Source organism: Euwallacea similis, chromosome 11, assembly GCF_039881205.1.
Source record: "Euwallacea similis isolate ESF13 chromosome 11, ESF131.1, whole genome shotgun sequence".
NCBI classification, from domain to species: domain Eukaryota; kingdom Metazoa; phylum Arthropoda; class Insecta; order Coleoptera; family Curculionidae; genus Euwallacea; species Euwallacea similis.
Window position 1 is genome coordinate 1,338,386 of NC_089619.1, and position 14,985 is coordinate 1,353,370.

A 14,985-nucleotide genomic window follows, 5' to 3' on the forward strand; every position below is an offset into this window, starting at 1 on the left:
GCTCGTTAAATATCTCCAAAATATATGGGAAGACATTCTTGCAACCGTTGCAAATTTAGGACCGAGATGGAACATTTCCACTTCAATTGTCTCAAAGTCTCTGCGACAACAACGGCAAATTATATTTTTATATCAAGTGCAGCAAATACTACTTTGGTGCATGAGATCCAAGGTTTTTAACGACACGTAGTCGAGTTAAAAATCGATCGAAGACGACAAAGAAATATTGCACACCGCATCGACATTTTTTCTGCTGATGATACCTTGAGTAATGCGAAATTGTCAAAAAAACTCATCCACCAAAGTACTATTTCGAGCACTGGATTCCAAAACAATATTTTTTAAATTTATTTATTCAGTTGGGAGCGCTATTGCATACAGTTCCGTCACCGGGGGCAGTACCATCTACCAGAGCACCGCCTCAAGTACATCATCCATTCGAGTCGAGCAATCTCGTTACACAGGATGTGTTGTCCAAGACATCCAATCAAATACCTCAACTACCTCGACTGCCAGAAATTGTGCCCCACAAGGTGCATGTGACTTCAAGGCCAGAGTTCCACGTGAGACCTGGACAGTCACCAGAGGAAGCCAAAGCTACTCAGTTTGCAGCGGTAAGTTTACTTCTGTTTTCGATGATCTTGCTGCATCACCTATTTAATTATTGTTTTAACCAGTTAGGAAACACATGGTTTTATGTAGCGAGTGGGATACTGCTTTACGCGACAAGCGAAGCGAGGTCTGTTACACAAAATCGCGTTTCCGAATGAGATAAAGCAGACAATGACCTTGTTTTAAATTCATGTGTAATATTTACATTTTTATAGAGCGTTGCTCCTATTAAAACGGGATAATTATGCAGCCTTTCCCGATTTCCGCTATTGAGTCTCCGTTACGGGTCCCTTGCGAACGTTTTCGCTGATAACTTCTGGAAGTCCTAAGTTTGCATTTTGCCAAAACGACCCCGGCAACAGTTTTCTAGGTGCTTGACCGGAATTTATTTCCTGCGATGTTGTCTCTCTTTTCTGCTCTTATTTTATTAGTTTCCCGATTTATTACCCCAGGTTTCTGGGGAGAAAACGATTTGTTATATAGTTAGGTCGATAGGTAGGTGATTCCCTTGGATTGCTTTTGTAACACTTTAATCTGCGAGGGCTATAACTTATTCTTACAACGCGGAGATTCTCGATTTAAAAAATGCGCTCTTCGGTTTGAAATAAGGGCTAAGATGCATGTGACCTCAAAAATATGATGATAAATTGCGTCCGTGATTAAATTCATTTCATGCTTGACCTGAGTGTTTGAGTTATGGGGGTCTGGATACTATAAATTGTGTAAACCTTGCAAAACTAATGTTGGTTATTTAACAAAGCAGAAGTCAACTTTAATAACTTCTTTTAGGCCGCAGGTAAAACTGGGCGATCTCTAAATCAGTTCGGGAAACTTTTATCGCACTCAAGCATTCATGTATAGTGCCCTAAAATTAACTTATAATTTTCAATGCACTCGTTATATTACATATAATATACAGATAATAATATAATAACGATCCACTCTTTGAAAGTTTCCCCCATGGAGCTCCATCTAGATCATACATTATCTATTCGCTCGTGAATACTTAAGACCCTAAGCATATGCTGTAGACAACGTTGCCGTTAATAAATGATTAAGAAATCTATTCCGTATAGAAACCGTCAGCTCCAGAACTTTTTAAAATTCTCCTTTCAGCTAAAAGCCTTTTGTATTAAAAATTCCTTAATCAAAATTTTCAATTAAATACTGAGTAAAGAGCAATCTTGTTGGGTTTGTCCAGATTTATTACTAAGTTTATTGATCTCAAAATACCAGAGAATAATAGCAAAAGTTATAATTTATCAACAAAAAAAATCTGTCTTTAACAACAATAATAATTTAGGCCCAATCTTAACATTAAATCCAATTGAGTTCCCGCGGGATCTCGACTGGAAATTTCTAAGATTCTGGATACGCCTTCAATCGAGCGTAATCTTGTTTGCATCCTTCAAATCGAACGAAAGAATTTTATTTGTGGATTAAGCTTTATGGGAATTGGCGTAATTTGACTCGAATTCTCAGTCTTTTCATGAGGATAAATTGCATTTTTTATTGAATGGAAACCGAAGAGAACCGAAAAGCTTTATAGGATAATATTATACGAAGTTACAAAGCGATGAATAATCGATTTCAGATCGGATTGGCTCGAAGAGAAATTTCAATGTAATTCATTGGGCGGACATCTAAAAGCGACCAGAAAAATGCTGAAAACGGTTAGTTTATCAGTTAATTTAATACTGCAATAACGGCACAAGCAAATTTATAGTAAGAGCCTTTAAAAGTAACTAATAGTAACTAAATTAGATATTCAATGCAGTGAATGAATTTTAAAAGGAATAAATCAATGAAGACGCAAGAAAAGCTATAAAACTCTATTAAACTATAATTACGCCCTTCAAAAAAACAGTTGAAAGCCATTTCTCAGAATATTACAACACAGCAACAAGTTAATCGGAGTTTCTCGGCTCCTTTTTGCGGCACTCGGACCTTTTTGGACCTCCGCGAACTTCGAACTTCACCGTGTTTGGGATGAAACTCCGAGCGCATCGAGCAACAGTCCATCTCATTTGCTATCATTGGAAAACATGATGAAGAATGAAACACTTCACTTTTCGCAGTTCGGGTAAACGGACTAAAACAAGTTCTTTTCGAAGATGATTTGTTTACTCACATTTTTTTTTTAACGAGAGTAGGAGAATTTGGTATACAAAGTCATTCAAGTCGCCCACATAGTATCGGGTCGGCGTCCCTTCATGGTCACCGATCGACCAAACTCTATCCCTCCTTTTCCCAGAACCGCCGTGAGGCATTTTTTAGGGAGTTCTGTTTGGGCCCTTGTACCCGATTTATTTCAGGTTCCAGGTTTGCCTTCATGATGTTGTACAAGGTACATTGTTATAACTTGAAAGTCATGATTAAATCCCGAAGCGCACAACGCTGAGCAATCTAGTTCGTGAGTTAATTTCACAATTGCGGCTAATACACGATTTGTGCACTACTAGATTTAACTAGGTTCCATATTTTTAAAATAAAATTAACATTAAACCGACAGACAAAAAGACGACGCGTTTCGAATTATAACATCAACGTTGACAATTTATTGCATATTCATATTCAGGAATAAAACAACAATGGGGACGATGATGACATTGTAGCCGATTCGCTCACTAGAATGAGCCACACGTCATTATTAACTTATTAATCAAGTGTTTTTAGTAGTGTCTTTTCAAGCAAGTAGTGGAAAAAGATATTTATTTCCCACCAGATAACCCGAAATCTCATCGCAATAAATTCGCAACATTTGCGGTCCAAAACCGACCGAATTCGCAATTCGGAATTCAGAGAAATAAATTTTTGCTTACGGATTACGAGGTTAACAGAAAATGGCACAATCCCAGCCAAATTTCTATATCTTCATCGAGGATAAATCACTTTTATTGTTGAAAGGAAATGAGCCAATATTTCACGCTTACATACACATAAACTAGCACCCCGAGGGCGGATCGGGATTCGATTTAATTAATAAAATTTCAAGATTCCAAGGAAAAGGGCCATTTTTTACCGAAACGAGATCGGCGACTGTTCAAAGTATCTCATTAAAGTTTGCCAAAGGAATAGATTCTGTGCAAGGTGGCTGTGAAATATATACCGATGTGGAAAAGGAGTTTTCTAACTGTGAATTTTAAGGGCATCATTTTCATTGGATGTCAAACGAGCTTTGGTAAGAAAATGGGTATTATATCAACGTTTCTAGTGTGATTAACATTATTGCTTCTCTTCGCCGTCCGCCATCTCTACTTAACATATATGCACATCTCTCAAGTTAATTAAAACCACAAGCAAATAAATAATCGTCGCTGTTCACCTGTTTCGTTCCTTCCCCGTTTCAAAGTAAATCATCTTCAAATTTCCTTAAGCAAGCACTCCGCTTCCATTATTATCTAGATACTTCCTGTTATGAACCCAAGGCATAAACATAAACTCGGATCTGCAAAAATACAGCTATGCTCAGATACAACTCTTTATATTGTTTTAAAATGTAAGGGCTAACAGGCAGAAAGAAAGTTATTTATAATATTTTTGCCACTTTCTTACGTCAGAAATTTTATCGGTTTCGTACCTCCTCCTTAGTTCTGAATTTTAAACTTTAAAATAAAAAAGTGTCCGTAGCTCCATTTAAAATTCCTCTCGTAATTCTGTCAAAAGCATCATAGTTCCAATCTTCCCTGAAAGACTCTTAAAAGCAGCGTTTTTTCGCAACAAATTAATTCAGAGCTATTCAGAAAGAACTTTCCTATTAACTATTTAAAAGCAAATTGAATAAAACATTTCCACTGCAGTAACGATAAAAGTAACTTGCAATGCTAATACTGAAAACCACAGCGTCTAGGCGGCCATAAAATCGTGCAGCATTTTTAAGGGCTTCTATTGCACCCTCGGAGTATTCATGCTGGAGCATAAGCAGAAAACGAAATTTAATTTTGTGCAACGTTTCAATTTTTTTACTTGAAAGATATAAATCAATAATCGTTTTGAATGGAAGGAAAGTCTTTAACAAAAGAAAAAGAAGAGCGTCTAAAGTTATCTTTAGTCTTTCAATCCTCAACTGGGCTGACGCGTTATATCTCGGGACCTAAGATATGCACTAAAATTTAATACGAGCATTGTAAGCGATAGCATTCTCTAATCGGATGGATGCAGAAAGGTTTGCAAGTGAAAGATAATGAAACTGCATATCTTACTTTTGACCAACGTTTCAACTTTATACTCAGTCTTTCTCAAGGTTCTACGGTGGTTAATTTTTGTCTATTTTTCATTTTTTTTTTACCGACAGGCAAATTATGATCATATTACTTCCTAACAAAACGATTTAACATTGAATAAGCTCCTCTTTATATCATATAATTTTAAGATGGACGATAAATTTGTCTAATGCTCGACCGGCACCGTTAGAATTCCGCCTGATGCCGCATGAATTATGGGGTGCAAGTTCTGAAATTTATTAAATTTTGACGAGAGATAAAAGAATTTCATTATTGCATATTAAAAACTCTTAGGAACAGTATCCATCTTTGGAAGTGGAATGTTTGCCTTTGAAATATTGCAATTTTTAGGGAACTTTCAGATCGACCCGATATTCGGAATGGAAAGGGGATTTATAGCCGTACCTAATAAATGATAAGACCAAAGTTGAATAGTTTGAAAGAGGCTTTATGTTTATGCACACTCTTATAAAGTTTGGTGTTCTCAACTAAATATAGTATATTTAGTTAGTAGTAATGCACTTCTAGAACTTTATAGTTTCCATCACAATGAACGTTCAGCGAAGGAGTTTTGGCATAACTGCTACTTGACACGTTATCGCTAATATAGAATCGATAGGTTGAGAAGTGCTTATGACTAAATATTTGTGACAAACCTATCTATTATCACTCATTTGCTCATTAGTCAGAGACACTTCATTGGTATGTTTTTTTATTATGTTGTTCAATGAAGGAAATCTAATATTACCTATTCTCTTGCCTTCGTGTTACTTTGGCTTTCTTTGACGTTGTGTTATGTGTGACGCTGTCAATCTCTAAAAGCAAATTCACTATAAAAGTATCATTTCAGGTTCGTTTCTATAGAAAAATAAACCTATATAGAACCATCATTAGGGATTCACAATATGAATTCATTTTCAAACTGACTTGGCTTTACTCGAAATCTAGTCAAGCTTAAATAATAATAGCAAGTAAAATTTTCTGATCAATGGTTTTCTGACATTTAACAAACCAGTAATAGCATTAAATTTAATTCAATTCATTAATTAAAGAGCAAATAAGTCGCACTTAGATTTCATTGAAATGAACATAGCAATTCGGGTTATGTGAGACTTCAAAATAATTATCTGTTTTTTTCACATTACTTATTTAATGTAAAAGACTACAAAATTCAATTGTTCACTGAAAAGTGGATAAGCAGCATCTTCCTTTTGAGGACTTCCCAATAGATCCAAGCGCATTATCTTAATTCCTCTTCCAAATCCACTAAAACATCAATTTCTCATCATACTTGGCATAACGTGTTAAACAACGGCCTTTTTTTCAAATTGCCTATCCACTTCAAAGGAAAATTCGTTTGCAACTCAACAGCCTATAAAAAGTCCCACAAAGCAACGTAAATAATGGCTATTTTCTCTGCTTAGGTACGTTCTCTTTAAATTCGCAACGACTTTTCCTCAATTTGTTTCTAAATGAGTGTAATATAGAATGTGTGTGTAAACTTTATGCGCTTACGAGGAAAGAAAATTAAACTTTATTGCCTTATTACTTTTCAAAGGAAGGAGATCTAATTGAGTTACTACTCCTTTACTCCCTCTAACGCCGCAGATATTGCTTTAGAATTAAACCACCAACTTGTCCAATTTTCCCTGGCTTTCTGAAACATTTTATATCCATAAAGGTTTTAAGGTGAAAGAACTCTAATGCTATGGAGAATTGAAGTAGACACTGCATAAGTTATGATCTGTTTCAGTTACGAATAGCTGCACTCAACGAACCATATTCAGGGAACGCTGGAGGGGTGCGGGGAGCGGATTATGACTGTTACCGAGAGGCCCATCGAGCCGGACTAAAAGGCACTTTCAGGTAGGTATCCATTATGATCTTTTAAAATGTAGCATAGAGGCTGTTAGGGTGTCCATGCGCCAAAAGAACAATGAAAAACTTATGTTGCTATGTGTTGCTTTTTGTTCAAAAATTTAGAAACCTGCGACAGCACAAGGCAACATGCATCTTCACTGAAGAAACTTAAATAAGCCCGAAGTTTGAAACGCGTGGACAGAACAGTAGTGACGGGCTCAATTAACATAAGCTTTGCGTCTCCACTAAAATAAGTCGCATTTGAAAATTTTCATTAAAAAAATTAAGTAAAGTATCATAACTTGCTTTTGGATTACCCTGTATAACTGAAAATTAGTTTTAAAAAATGTGTTTCTAAAAAGCAAAATTAACTAAATAAGAAAAATGAATTTTAAATGAATCTATTTCTAAAAAAATTAAGTCAGTTATATTGAGAAATGCGAGAAGAGACCATAAAAGCCATGAAGGTAATTTTTAAAAAGAGAAAATTTTCAAGGGGAGGAATCCTAGTTTATCAAGGAGCCAATTTTAGTTGAAACAACATCCCATAATGAACCTTAATAAATGCGTGCCTGGAATAACAGTAAGAGAAAACGCTTCAATCCATGTTTTTAATTAATGCCAATTTTCTTCTCTCCTGATGTTAATGATCTCAGTTCGGTAAATAAACACGGTTGATTTGCGCGACCCCTGGAAGCTTTACGCTATCAGATAACTGAGTATTTCCACGAGAATTTTGCTTACTATTTATTTAACATTATTTGAGGCTGTAAGGTTTATTTGCGTGCCGATTCGATTAGGGGATTCGAAATTTGTCCCTGTTCAAGCATACACTTTCCCTTGAACAAACGAAGCCCCTGTATCGTAAATACACAAGTGTAAAGTAATACTGTGAAATTCCTAAAACGGCAAATAAAATCCGAGGGTTATAAGTATAAGAAATCTCATATTGTTGTGGAAAACACAATTTTATTACAGCTGCCTGAAGCCGGCTTCCGAGGAAGGAAAACCGGGCAATCAAAACCAAAGTTGTTTACCTTTTTGCTTTTTTCCCCCAACCACGTGGATTTTTCTTGAATAAATTAATAAATCAACATACAAAACGTGGTAAATAGCGCTTTCAAGCAAATATGATTATCTCCCCTTAAATGGTAATTGTGGGTCAATAAAAATGTAATTTTTTTTTTATGAATTTTTTATCGTGGAACATTAAGTGAATTCGAAACCGCTCATAGAAATCAAGTTTAGCAAAATTGATCGTTATAATACATAAAAAATAAGGGAATTTCTCGAGGAAGCGGCACAAATTTAAGGGGAAAAACAACACACGAGATTTTATATAGTATTTCAAAAATCGTTAGGTATTTTGTAGAAGAAATTGGATCATCTAAAACGGACTTTTCTGTCATATTTCCAGAGCATTTCTTTCATCTCGAGCACAAGATGTCAGTTCAATCGTCAGACAAGTGGACCGAGTGCTACCAGTCAGCAACCTCAGAGGGGAGGTACTCTTCGATTCGTGGATGGATATATTCGAAGGAAGAGGAGCTCCATTCTCTCACCAACCCAGAATTTTCTCATTTAACGGTATTTAAAATGACACTTTGTTTGCATCAAAAATAGGCCTCCATGAAACATTTATCAGGTAAGAACGTGATGACCGACCCTCACTGGCCAATCAAATCGGCCTGGCATGGAGCCCTGCTGGATGGTACCAGAGCATTAGATACGTCATGCGAAGCTTGGCACACATCACACTATGGCAAAGTAGGTCTCGCGGGCAACCTTAAAGGACAAATGTTACTAGATCAAAATCCGATGCCCTGCGACAAGAAGCTAATCCTCCTCTGTGTAGAGGCAACCAGCGAAATATTTGTTCAAAGGAGACGAAGGAGTACGATGGAGAACGACAATAGGTAAGCACTTTCATATTTGATTTGTATGTAATCGCTGCAGGGCTGTTAGGATGGAGCAGGGCAAATTGCGCTTGAGAATGGACACAAAGAAGTTTTGTGCAAAGTTCGAGCTTGCGTCCGGTAATGGTTTCTTTTGTTGGAGTCTAACTGCGAAGCCCTTAAAATTGCTTTTATTTGCTTATTATTTTTATAAATCGAATAGTCAAATAACTTGGCAAAAATCGCAGGATTCGGTGTTTTAAATAGATTTCATATTCAAAACCAGACGTCGGCCTCATTATTTTCGTAACCAATTACTCGCAGATATGCGCCCATTTATTTCCCCATAGAAAGTAATGCCAACCTTTAATCTTTTACGCTCCATATTTCCAGACAAGTCGATACACAATTTCCGTTCTTTAAAATCCCAATTGACTATTTGACGTTGCACTGGAAGTCCTAAGTTCCAAGTGTTTCCACGCCAATAGTTTTCTTGAATGGGCACTGCTCTAGAGGTATCTGTTTGAGTGATGTATGACCCTGATGCAACTTTTATTCCGGGATATTAAATTTTCTGATAATAATTCAAAAGATCGTTATAGTGTTCCGGAGATCAATAGAAAGTTAACTTCATCTTCTAAAAGAAAATTATAAACTGTTTCTGCTGTAGAGGAAACTTGCACCAGCAAAGAACGGTGAAAAGAGAGAAGTGGGCTACAATATCCCACAGAAAAAAAAGAACCAACTACATGGAAGTGGAAAAGAACACAGGAGCATAGAAAAGGCGTGAAAAATAACTTTCTGAGATACGAAAGTAATTTGTGAAGGAGCATGCACACGTACTAAATCGGCTTAGAATGAACGGCTCGACGCGGTGCGGTCCATTAGGCAGAGTACTGAATATACCGTCGATGGTACCATGCAGTGAAATGGTATTGGGACCTCCGACATGAGTTCTTCTTAGACATATTTTTTAGCGGAAAATTAAGGCAAAATTGCGCAACTAGCCCCACAACAAAACGTATTTTTTAGAGCAAAAAAATTTTAAGTTGTTTCGCAGATATTGGCACTTTTTTTGGGCTATATATTGTCATAATTAAAGTCTCCATCCCACGTATCGCTTTATGGCCATCACCATTGATTTTCACATTTGTGTTTTCCTTTCCTCCTCTTTTCACCTTTGTATCCTATAGTTGTATGGTTTTCAATCCATGTAGGTTGCACATTTATCTTCACCCATTGTGCACGCCACTTCATAAAAGCTCCCCATCACTATTTACTCGTATATTCAGAATGTTGGCTTAGGGATAAAGGTTCCATAAAAGTTCTCGTACCAGCGCGATTCAGTTATAGCACAAAAAGCTTATTGAGATCAGCAAGTTGAAATAAAGTTCCTGTCGAAACCTCAGTTTTAATCCGGAAAATTTTGCTATAACAACATGACGCTATTAATGAACGGCTGTAACGTATAAAGTTCAGTTGGCTGAAATAATAGAAGCACGTAACAGAGTTGCATTTCGAACACGTTCGTTCACTTGCAACGACAGGTTAAGGGAAAAATACTATCAGAAAGTTCAAAATCCCGCTGATGTTGCCGACTCCCGAAAAACATTTAGACTACATTATGAGGTTTGCTGCCAATGGTGCCAAAATATTCTTAAAATTTTTGGAAAACAATTTTATTACGAGCAAAAAGAAATAAATAACTGCTTGCGCTAAATCTCAAACAAGAAGAAAACTAAAACTGAACATAAATCTTGCATTTGATTGTTAGGTCCAGACTTTGGCAAAGGCCATTATGAAGTTCATGCGCCAAATACGGCCTTTTTCCTTGAAAGTTTTTAATGAATCACACCGGTTTAATAAAGGGGAAAAAGAGAAAAACACCTCTTTTCCATCAGTGATAAACTTGGAACGAGGGAATCGTGAGTTTCCGAGAAGGTCGAAATTAGCAGGTGCTTATAATGGGTGCCTGTGCCGTAAAGTCCCGAGTTCATCAATGGAGAGCAAAAAAGTTTCGACATGAAGCCAGAGCGTTAATTAACAATATTAACATAGACATTTAGGTTGAGTTTTATTCTAGTAAATATACTTTGCGAAATACTAATTAGGCTTAGGGGGCACAAATGCTACGATGTGGGTATGTTTCCTCTGTAATGCCATTTTTCTGCTTTGAGGCTTGCCAAGTATTGTTGAAAACAAACGAAATCAATAATATCCTTAGTTGAACTAAGAGCCTTGCCTATATCTTGGAAATACTAACCTGAACTATAGTTCATCTAAATATTGAAGAAATTAGTCATCACCATAAGCCACACAAAAAAGAGCAGTAAAAAATGCCCAGCAGCAAAAGGCGCCTGATAAACTGCCCAGTGGTCCGATATATTGAAAATGTTAAAATATCTTATTAATCGTAAATTTCAATGTTCGTTTCATATACAGTTTTTTTTTAATAGAGCGTTCTAATAAATGCTGATTGTTTTATTAGTACTTAGTTAAGAATTTATTCAGGTACCTATAAATCTCCCAAGTATCCCCCCAATCTATCTTTCCATGCACCTGATAGTTTCCGATTATATTTGAACGTGAGTTACGTAGCCATCCGTAACATCATAGGGCCATCTGTATCTTCATGTGGTCATCTGTATTTCTTCGCATTTTGTCTTGTCCATATATTATCCCACATATGGACGTCTGGCGTCGTGGACAACCTAAGCCCATTATGACCCTGGGATGAAGGATAATATATAACCGCCCTTACCCTATAAGATATAGTAATTCTGCTTCATAATTTTCTACAAGTAGTTATGCTATTAGTTTGATCCTCATTGTACTTAGTTTAAATAAAACAAATAAGTTCTTCTAATAAAAACAGTTTTGGTGAATAAAGAACTATAATTCGTATAAAGTTTATGGTGAAATGAAGTTCTCGGATGTTTTTGCAATCGAAGAGAGTGTACGTAGCAAAAGTAGTAGAAAAGTCAGAAAGTTATCGCTGTCGAAAAGTGTAAAGGAAATAGTTTTTGTCAGTTTTAGTTACCTAAAAAAAGTAGCAGCAATGATATTTCTGAATTTGATACCAATAATTCTGATCAAATTTAACAGATTAGCCTGAGTAAGTAAATAAAACAATAATATATACAATAGTTAATGTCATTTTGGTTTTGACCACTCAGCAACATTTTGAACCACTGTAATCACAATGCATATTTATTTCTTACCCTTTTTTGTGTGACCTACCGTAATGACTAATTTCTTCAATATTTAGTCAGCATAGTAGGGAAATAAAACTCGTTAATTTTCTTTAAGGAAACTGTCATTTTATTTGTCAACATTCCAAAATTGTAATTTATTTATAATAATTTTTTTTTTCAGAAACATCAATGACAACCTGATGTCAGAGCAACAATATCATCAATTCCTGAACTCCATTCACTAATACTGGACGTGTCACATTTATCTTATGTAACTAAGTCATAACTCAAATCACAAGTTCAATAACTTTCTCGTTCCATCCATAGGAATATGTTAACAGTCAATTGGAAGTAGAGTTCGAGAAAAAAAGCTTTAGGCAATAATTTGTTATCAGTTAGTGAATTAAGTTGTATTTTGTACATTTTGTATTGACATTAGTAACATCATGAAAAAGGAACGTTTCTCATTTTAAGTAAAAGTTCAGTCACTAGTTGATAAGCTTAGTTAGCATTTAGACTTTGATGTCAAGGTAATAAAGCATTTTTAACTTTTACTACCAAATAAACTACTCACAATAATAATCAAAACGATACATTTTTCAGTCATTTTTAGATGTTTATATTTCAGATATACCGGAGATAACTTTCATGAATTAAAAATATTCGGAAAATCCGGTTTTTTTTTAATCATTGACGAGTACTCGTCTAAAAAAAACAATGTTTACTCAATGTCGTACAAGGCAAAGAAAAACGCCATGCCAATATCATTTAATGAGTTTAATCGATATCTCGGGTTCATGTTTTGATGGCATTGAAGATTGTTTTTCGTCAATAGCTATACAAAGAAAGAGACTTCAAAATTTTTTTTTATTCATGAAAATTAGCCAAGACGTTTCCAATATACGAGCTATTAAAATTTACTGAAAACTGTGCCGTCTGGACTATTTGTGAAGTGAGCACTTTAATTGTAAATAATTATATTTTTTAAGTCGATATACGTATGATTAAGACGAAGTGTTCGTCGACCCAGTGCTGTTTGCTGACATAATTGAGGATCCCCTGACAGCAAGAGATATAGAGTGTTGAAAAAAATTGCAATACAGTACTAGGAAGATTTTTAATATCGCTTCTCTCAAAGAGACAACAGGAATTTATTATTTATATTTAAAGACCAGCAGAGTGAACTTTCATTTCCTGTCTCATATCGTTTCGCTAGCATGTCCCCGGTGGAATTTAAGAAACTATATAATATTTCAATTCGCGCTTTCGTATAAGAACTTCCAGGATACTCAAACCGACAAAGTGAAAACTACGGCTTAAAAATGTGTGTTGTCATTTTATTGTCGTAGTAACAATGCTCACAATATTCAGTAAAATGTGTTTTCAGTGTCATTATGAAAAGATCAATTCCTACAGTCTCCACAGGTCTACAAACTGAGCTCAAATTTCGGAATGTCTTAATCTCAGCTTGGGGACATTCGGAGTATATGGAAGAAGTAACAAAGTAGTCACGAAACCTACTATAAACTCCATATGAAAAATGATTATATCCTCGCTTAATTTCATAATATGTTTTCAAAGATTCGTTTGGATAAGATTTTCAAAAATCTGACTCCAAAGCCAAAAAAGGAAATAATGGTACCAATTACCAAATTACCTACCATATCACATTCGATGTACAGTGCAGACATAAAGCAAGGAATAATGGATATTTCTCAAGACTGGAAACACGTGCATCTTTTTTTTTCTTACGTTCACTATATAAGTTATTTTTATTTTACAGGACTCGCCACAAAACCAATACCACAATAAGCTTCAATTTTTTAACTCTATACCTTATAATATTTTTCAATGTATTTTCTGGCATCTTAAAGCTGCGCTGTAGAAAGAAAAGAAAATATGGTACCTATTTTATAGTATAATACTCGCATGTAAAATATACGTCTTGTTTGCCTATCATTGTACTCGTACTTTTGTAAATCAATTTTTTATATTTTTAACGATTTTTTATGTAACTACATACATATAGGTAGCTAAAATTCGTTAAATTTTTGTACAAACTTAAAACAAATAAAAAAACAGTTTGATTCTTAATTAGTAACATAGACAAAATTATTTATAATCTTTTATAGATTAAAAATCATATACCTAAGACATATTATTTACATATCCAGGTTACACATCACGATCATTGATCACAGTGAATATTTTTAGCTGTTAACGATATTTTTTTAATAAGTAAATAAGCATAATTAATAAATGTATTAAATATGTCACCATTCCTTCCATAATCGTTGCTGTATTCTTCTAAAATTCAAACCCTTATAAAAAATTGCAGGGTAAATCAGTACCCATTCAAAACTGTTTTCAGAGAATTTTATTTCTTGTATCCATGTCAGACTATTATGGAAGCAAATGAATAATATAAAAACTAGTTTAAATGCACAGTGTGTGATTGGAAGTGTATATTGTATGTATTTAAATTGGTCGTACTTACTATTAAGCAGAACAATAAAGTACTTCGGTAAATCGCATTTTTCATTTTCAATACAGCCCGTGGAAAGTGCAAACAGTAATTATCATATATAAGACAAAATCAAAGGGTTTCTAATGACATAAACAATGCCATATAATTCAATGTTCCTTAACCAATTACTAAACTACTTAAGCAATTAATTCTATCCACCATATTATCAAGAATCTGTAACTTATAAGAATTAAAATCCTCATAAATTAATTATAATTTATTGATTCACAGTTTAATCCGTTGCTAACTTAGCATAACATATGTAAGTGCGTATATTCACCTCTTTTAAATTAACCAATAAATGGATGCATATGATTATGCACCCAGATTCATACTGAATTATCAGCCGAACTTACATTGTTGACTTTTTGGTGAATAATAGTTATACAGAGGAGATCCCAGAATGCAGTTTTTAAAGCCCTCGGTATCTACAAAATTAAAATTGAGGTTAAGATTGCGAAACTGGATGTCTGTAACTTCAACAGCTGAGAGACCCCGTAAAACGATGGAATTTGAGATACTTTATACAACTCGAGTAGATTCTCCATATTTCCCTCGCGTTCTCGAACGATATAACCATCCTGTCAACCTTCGTTGTCCAATATACTAGTACAATAATTCATTTCATATAAGTTAGGAAAATATGATCCCATAAACATTGCACATCTTTCTTC

At 34.9% G+C, this 14,985-nt stretch overlaps 1 protein-coding gene across 9 annotated transcripts in view; it reads left to right on the plus strand.

Annotated features, from left to right (window-relative positions):
- The window catches only part of Mp (Multiplexin), a 209,594-nt gene extending 195,281 nt beyond the window's left edge, over positions 1–14,313 (plus strand). For all 9 annotated transcript variants that reach the window (XM_066394763.1, XM_066394766.1, XM_066394767.1 and 6 more), the window contains 5 exons: positions 360–614; positions 6,589–6,701; positions 8,113–8,282; positions 8,341–8,611; positions 11,966–14,313. In XM_066394763.1, coding sequence (XP_066250860.1) covers positions 360–614; positions 6,589–6,701; positions 8,113–8,282; positions 8,341–8,611; positions 11,966–12,029 — 873 coding nt within the window. In that variant the 3' untranslated portion in view covers positions 12,030–14,313. The remainder of the gene's footprint in view (positions 1–359; positions 615–6,588; positions 6,702–8,112; positions 8,283–8,340; positions 8,612–11,965) is intronic.
- Positions 14,314–14,985: the final 672 nt, after the last annotated feature.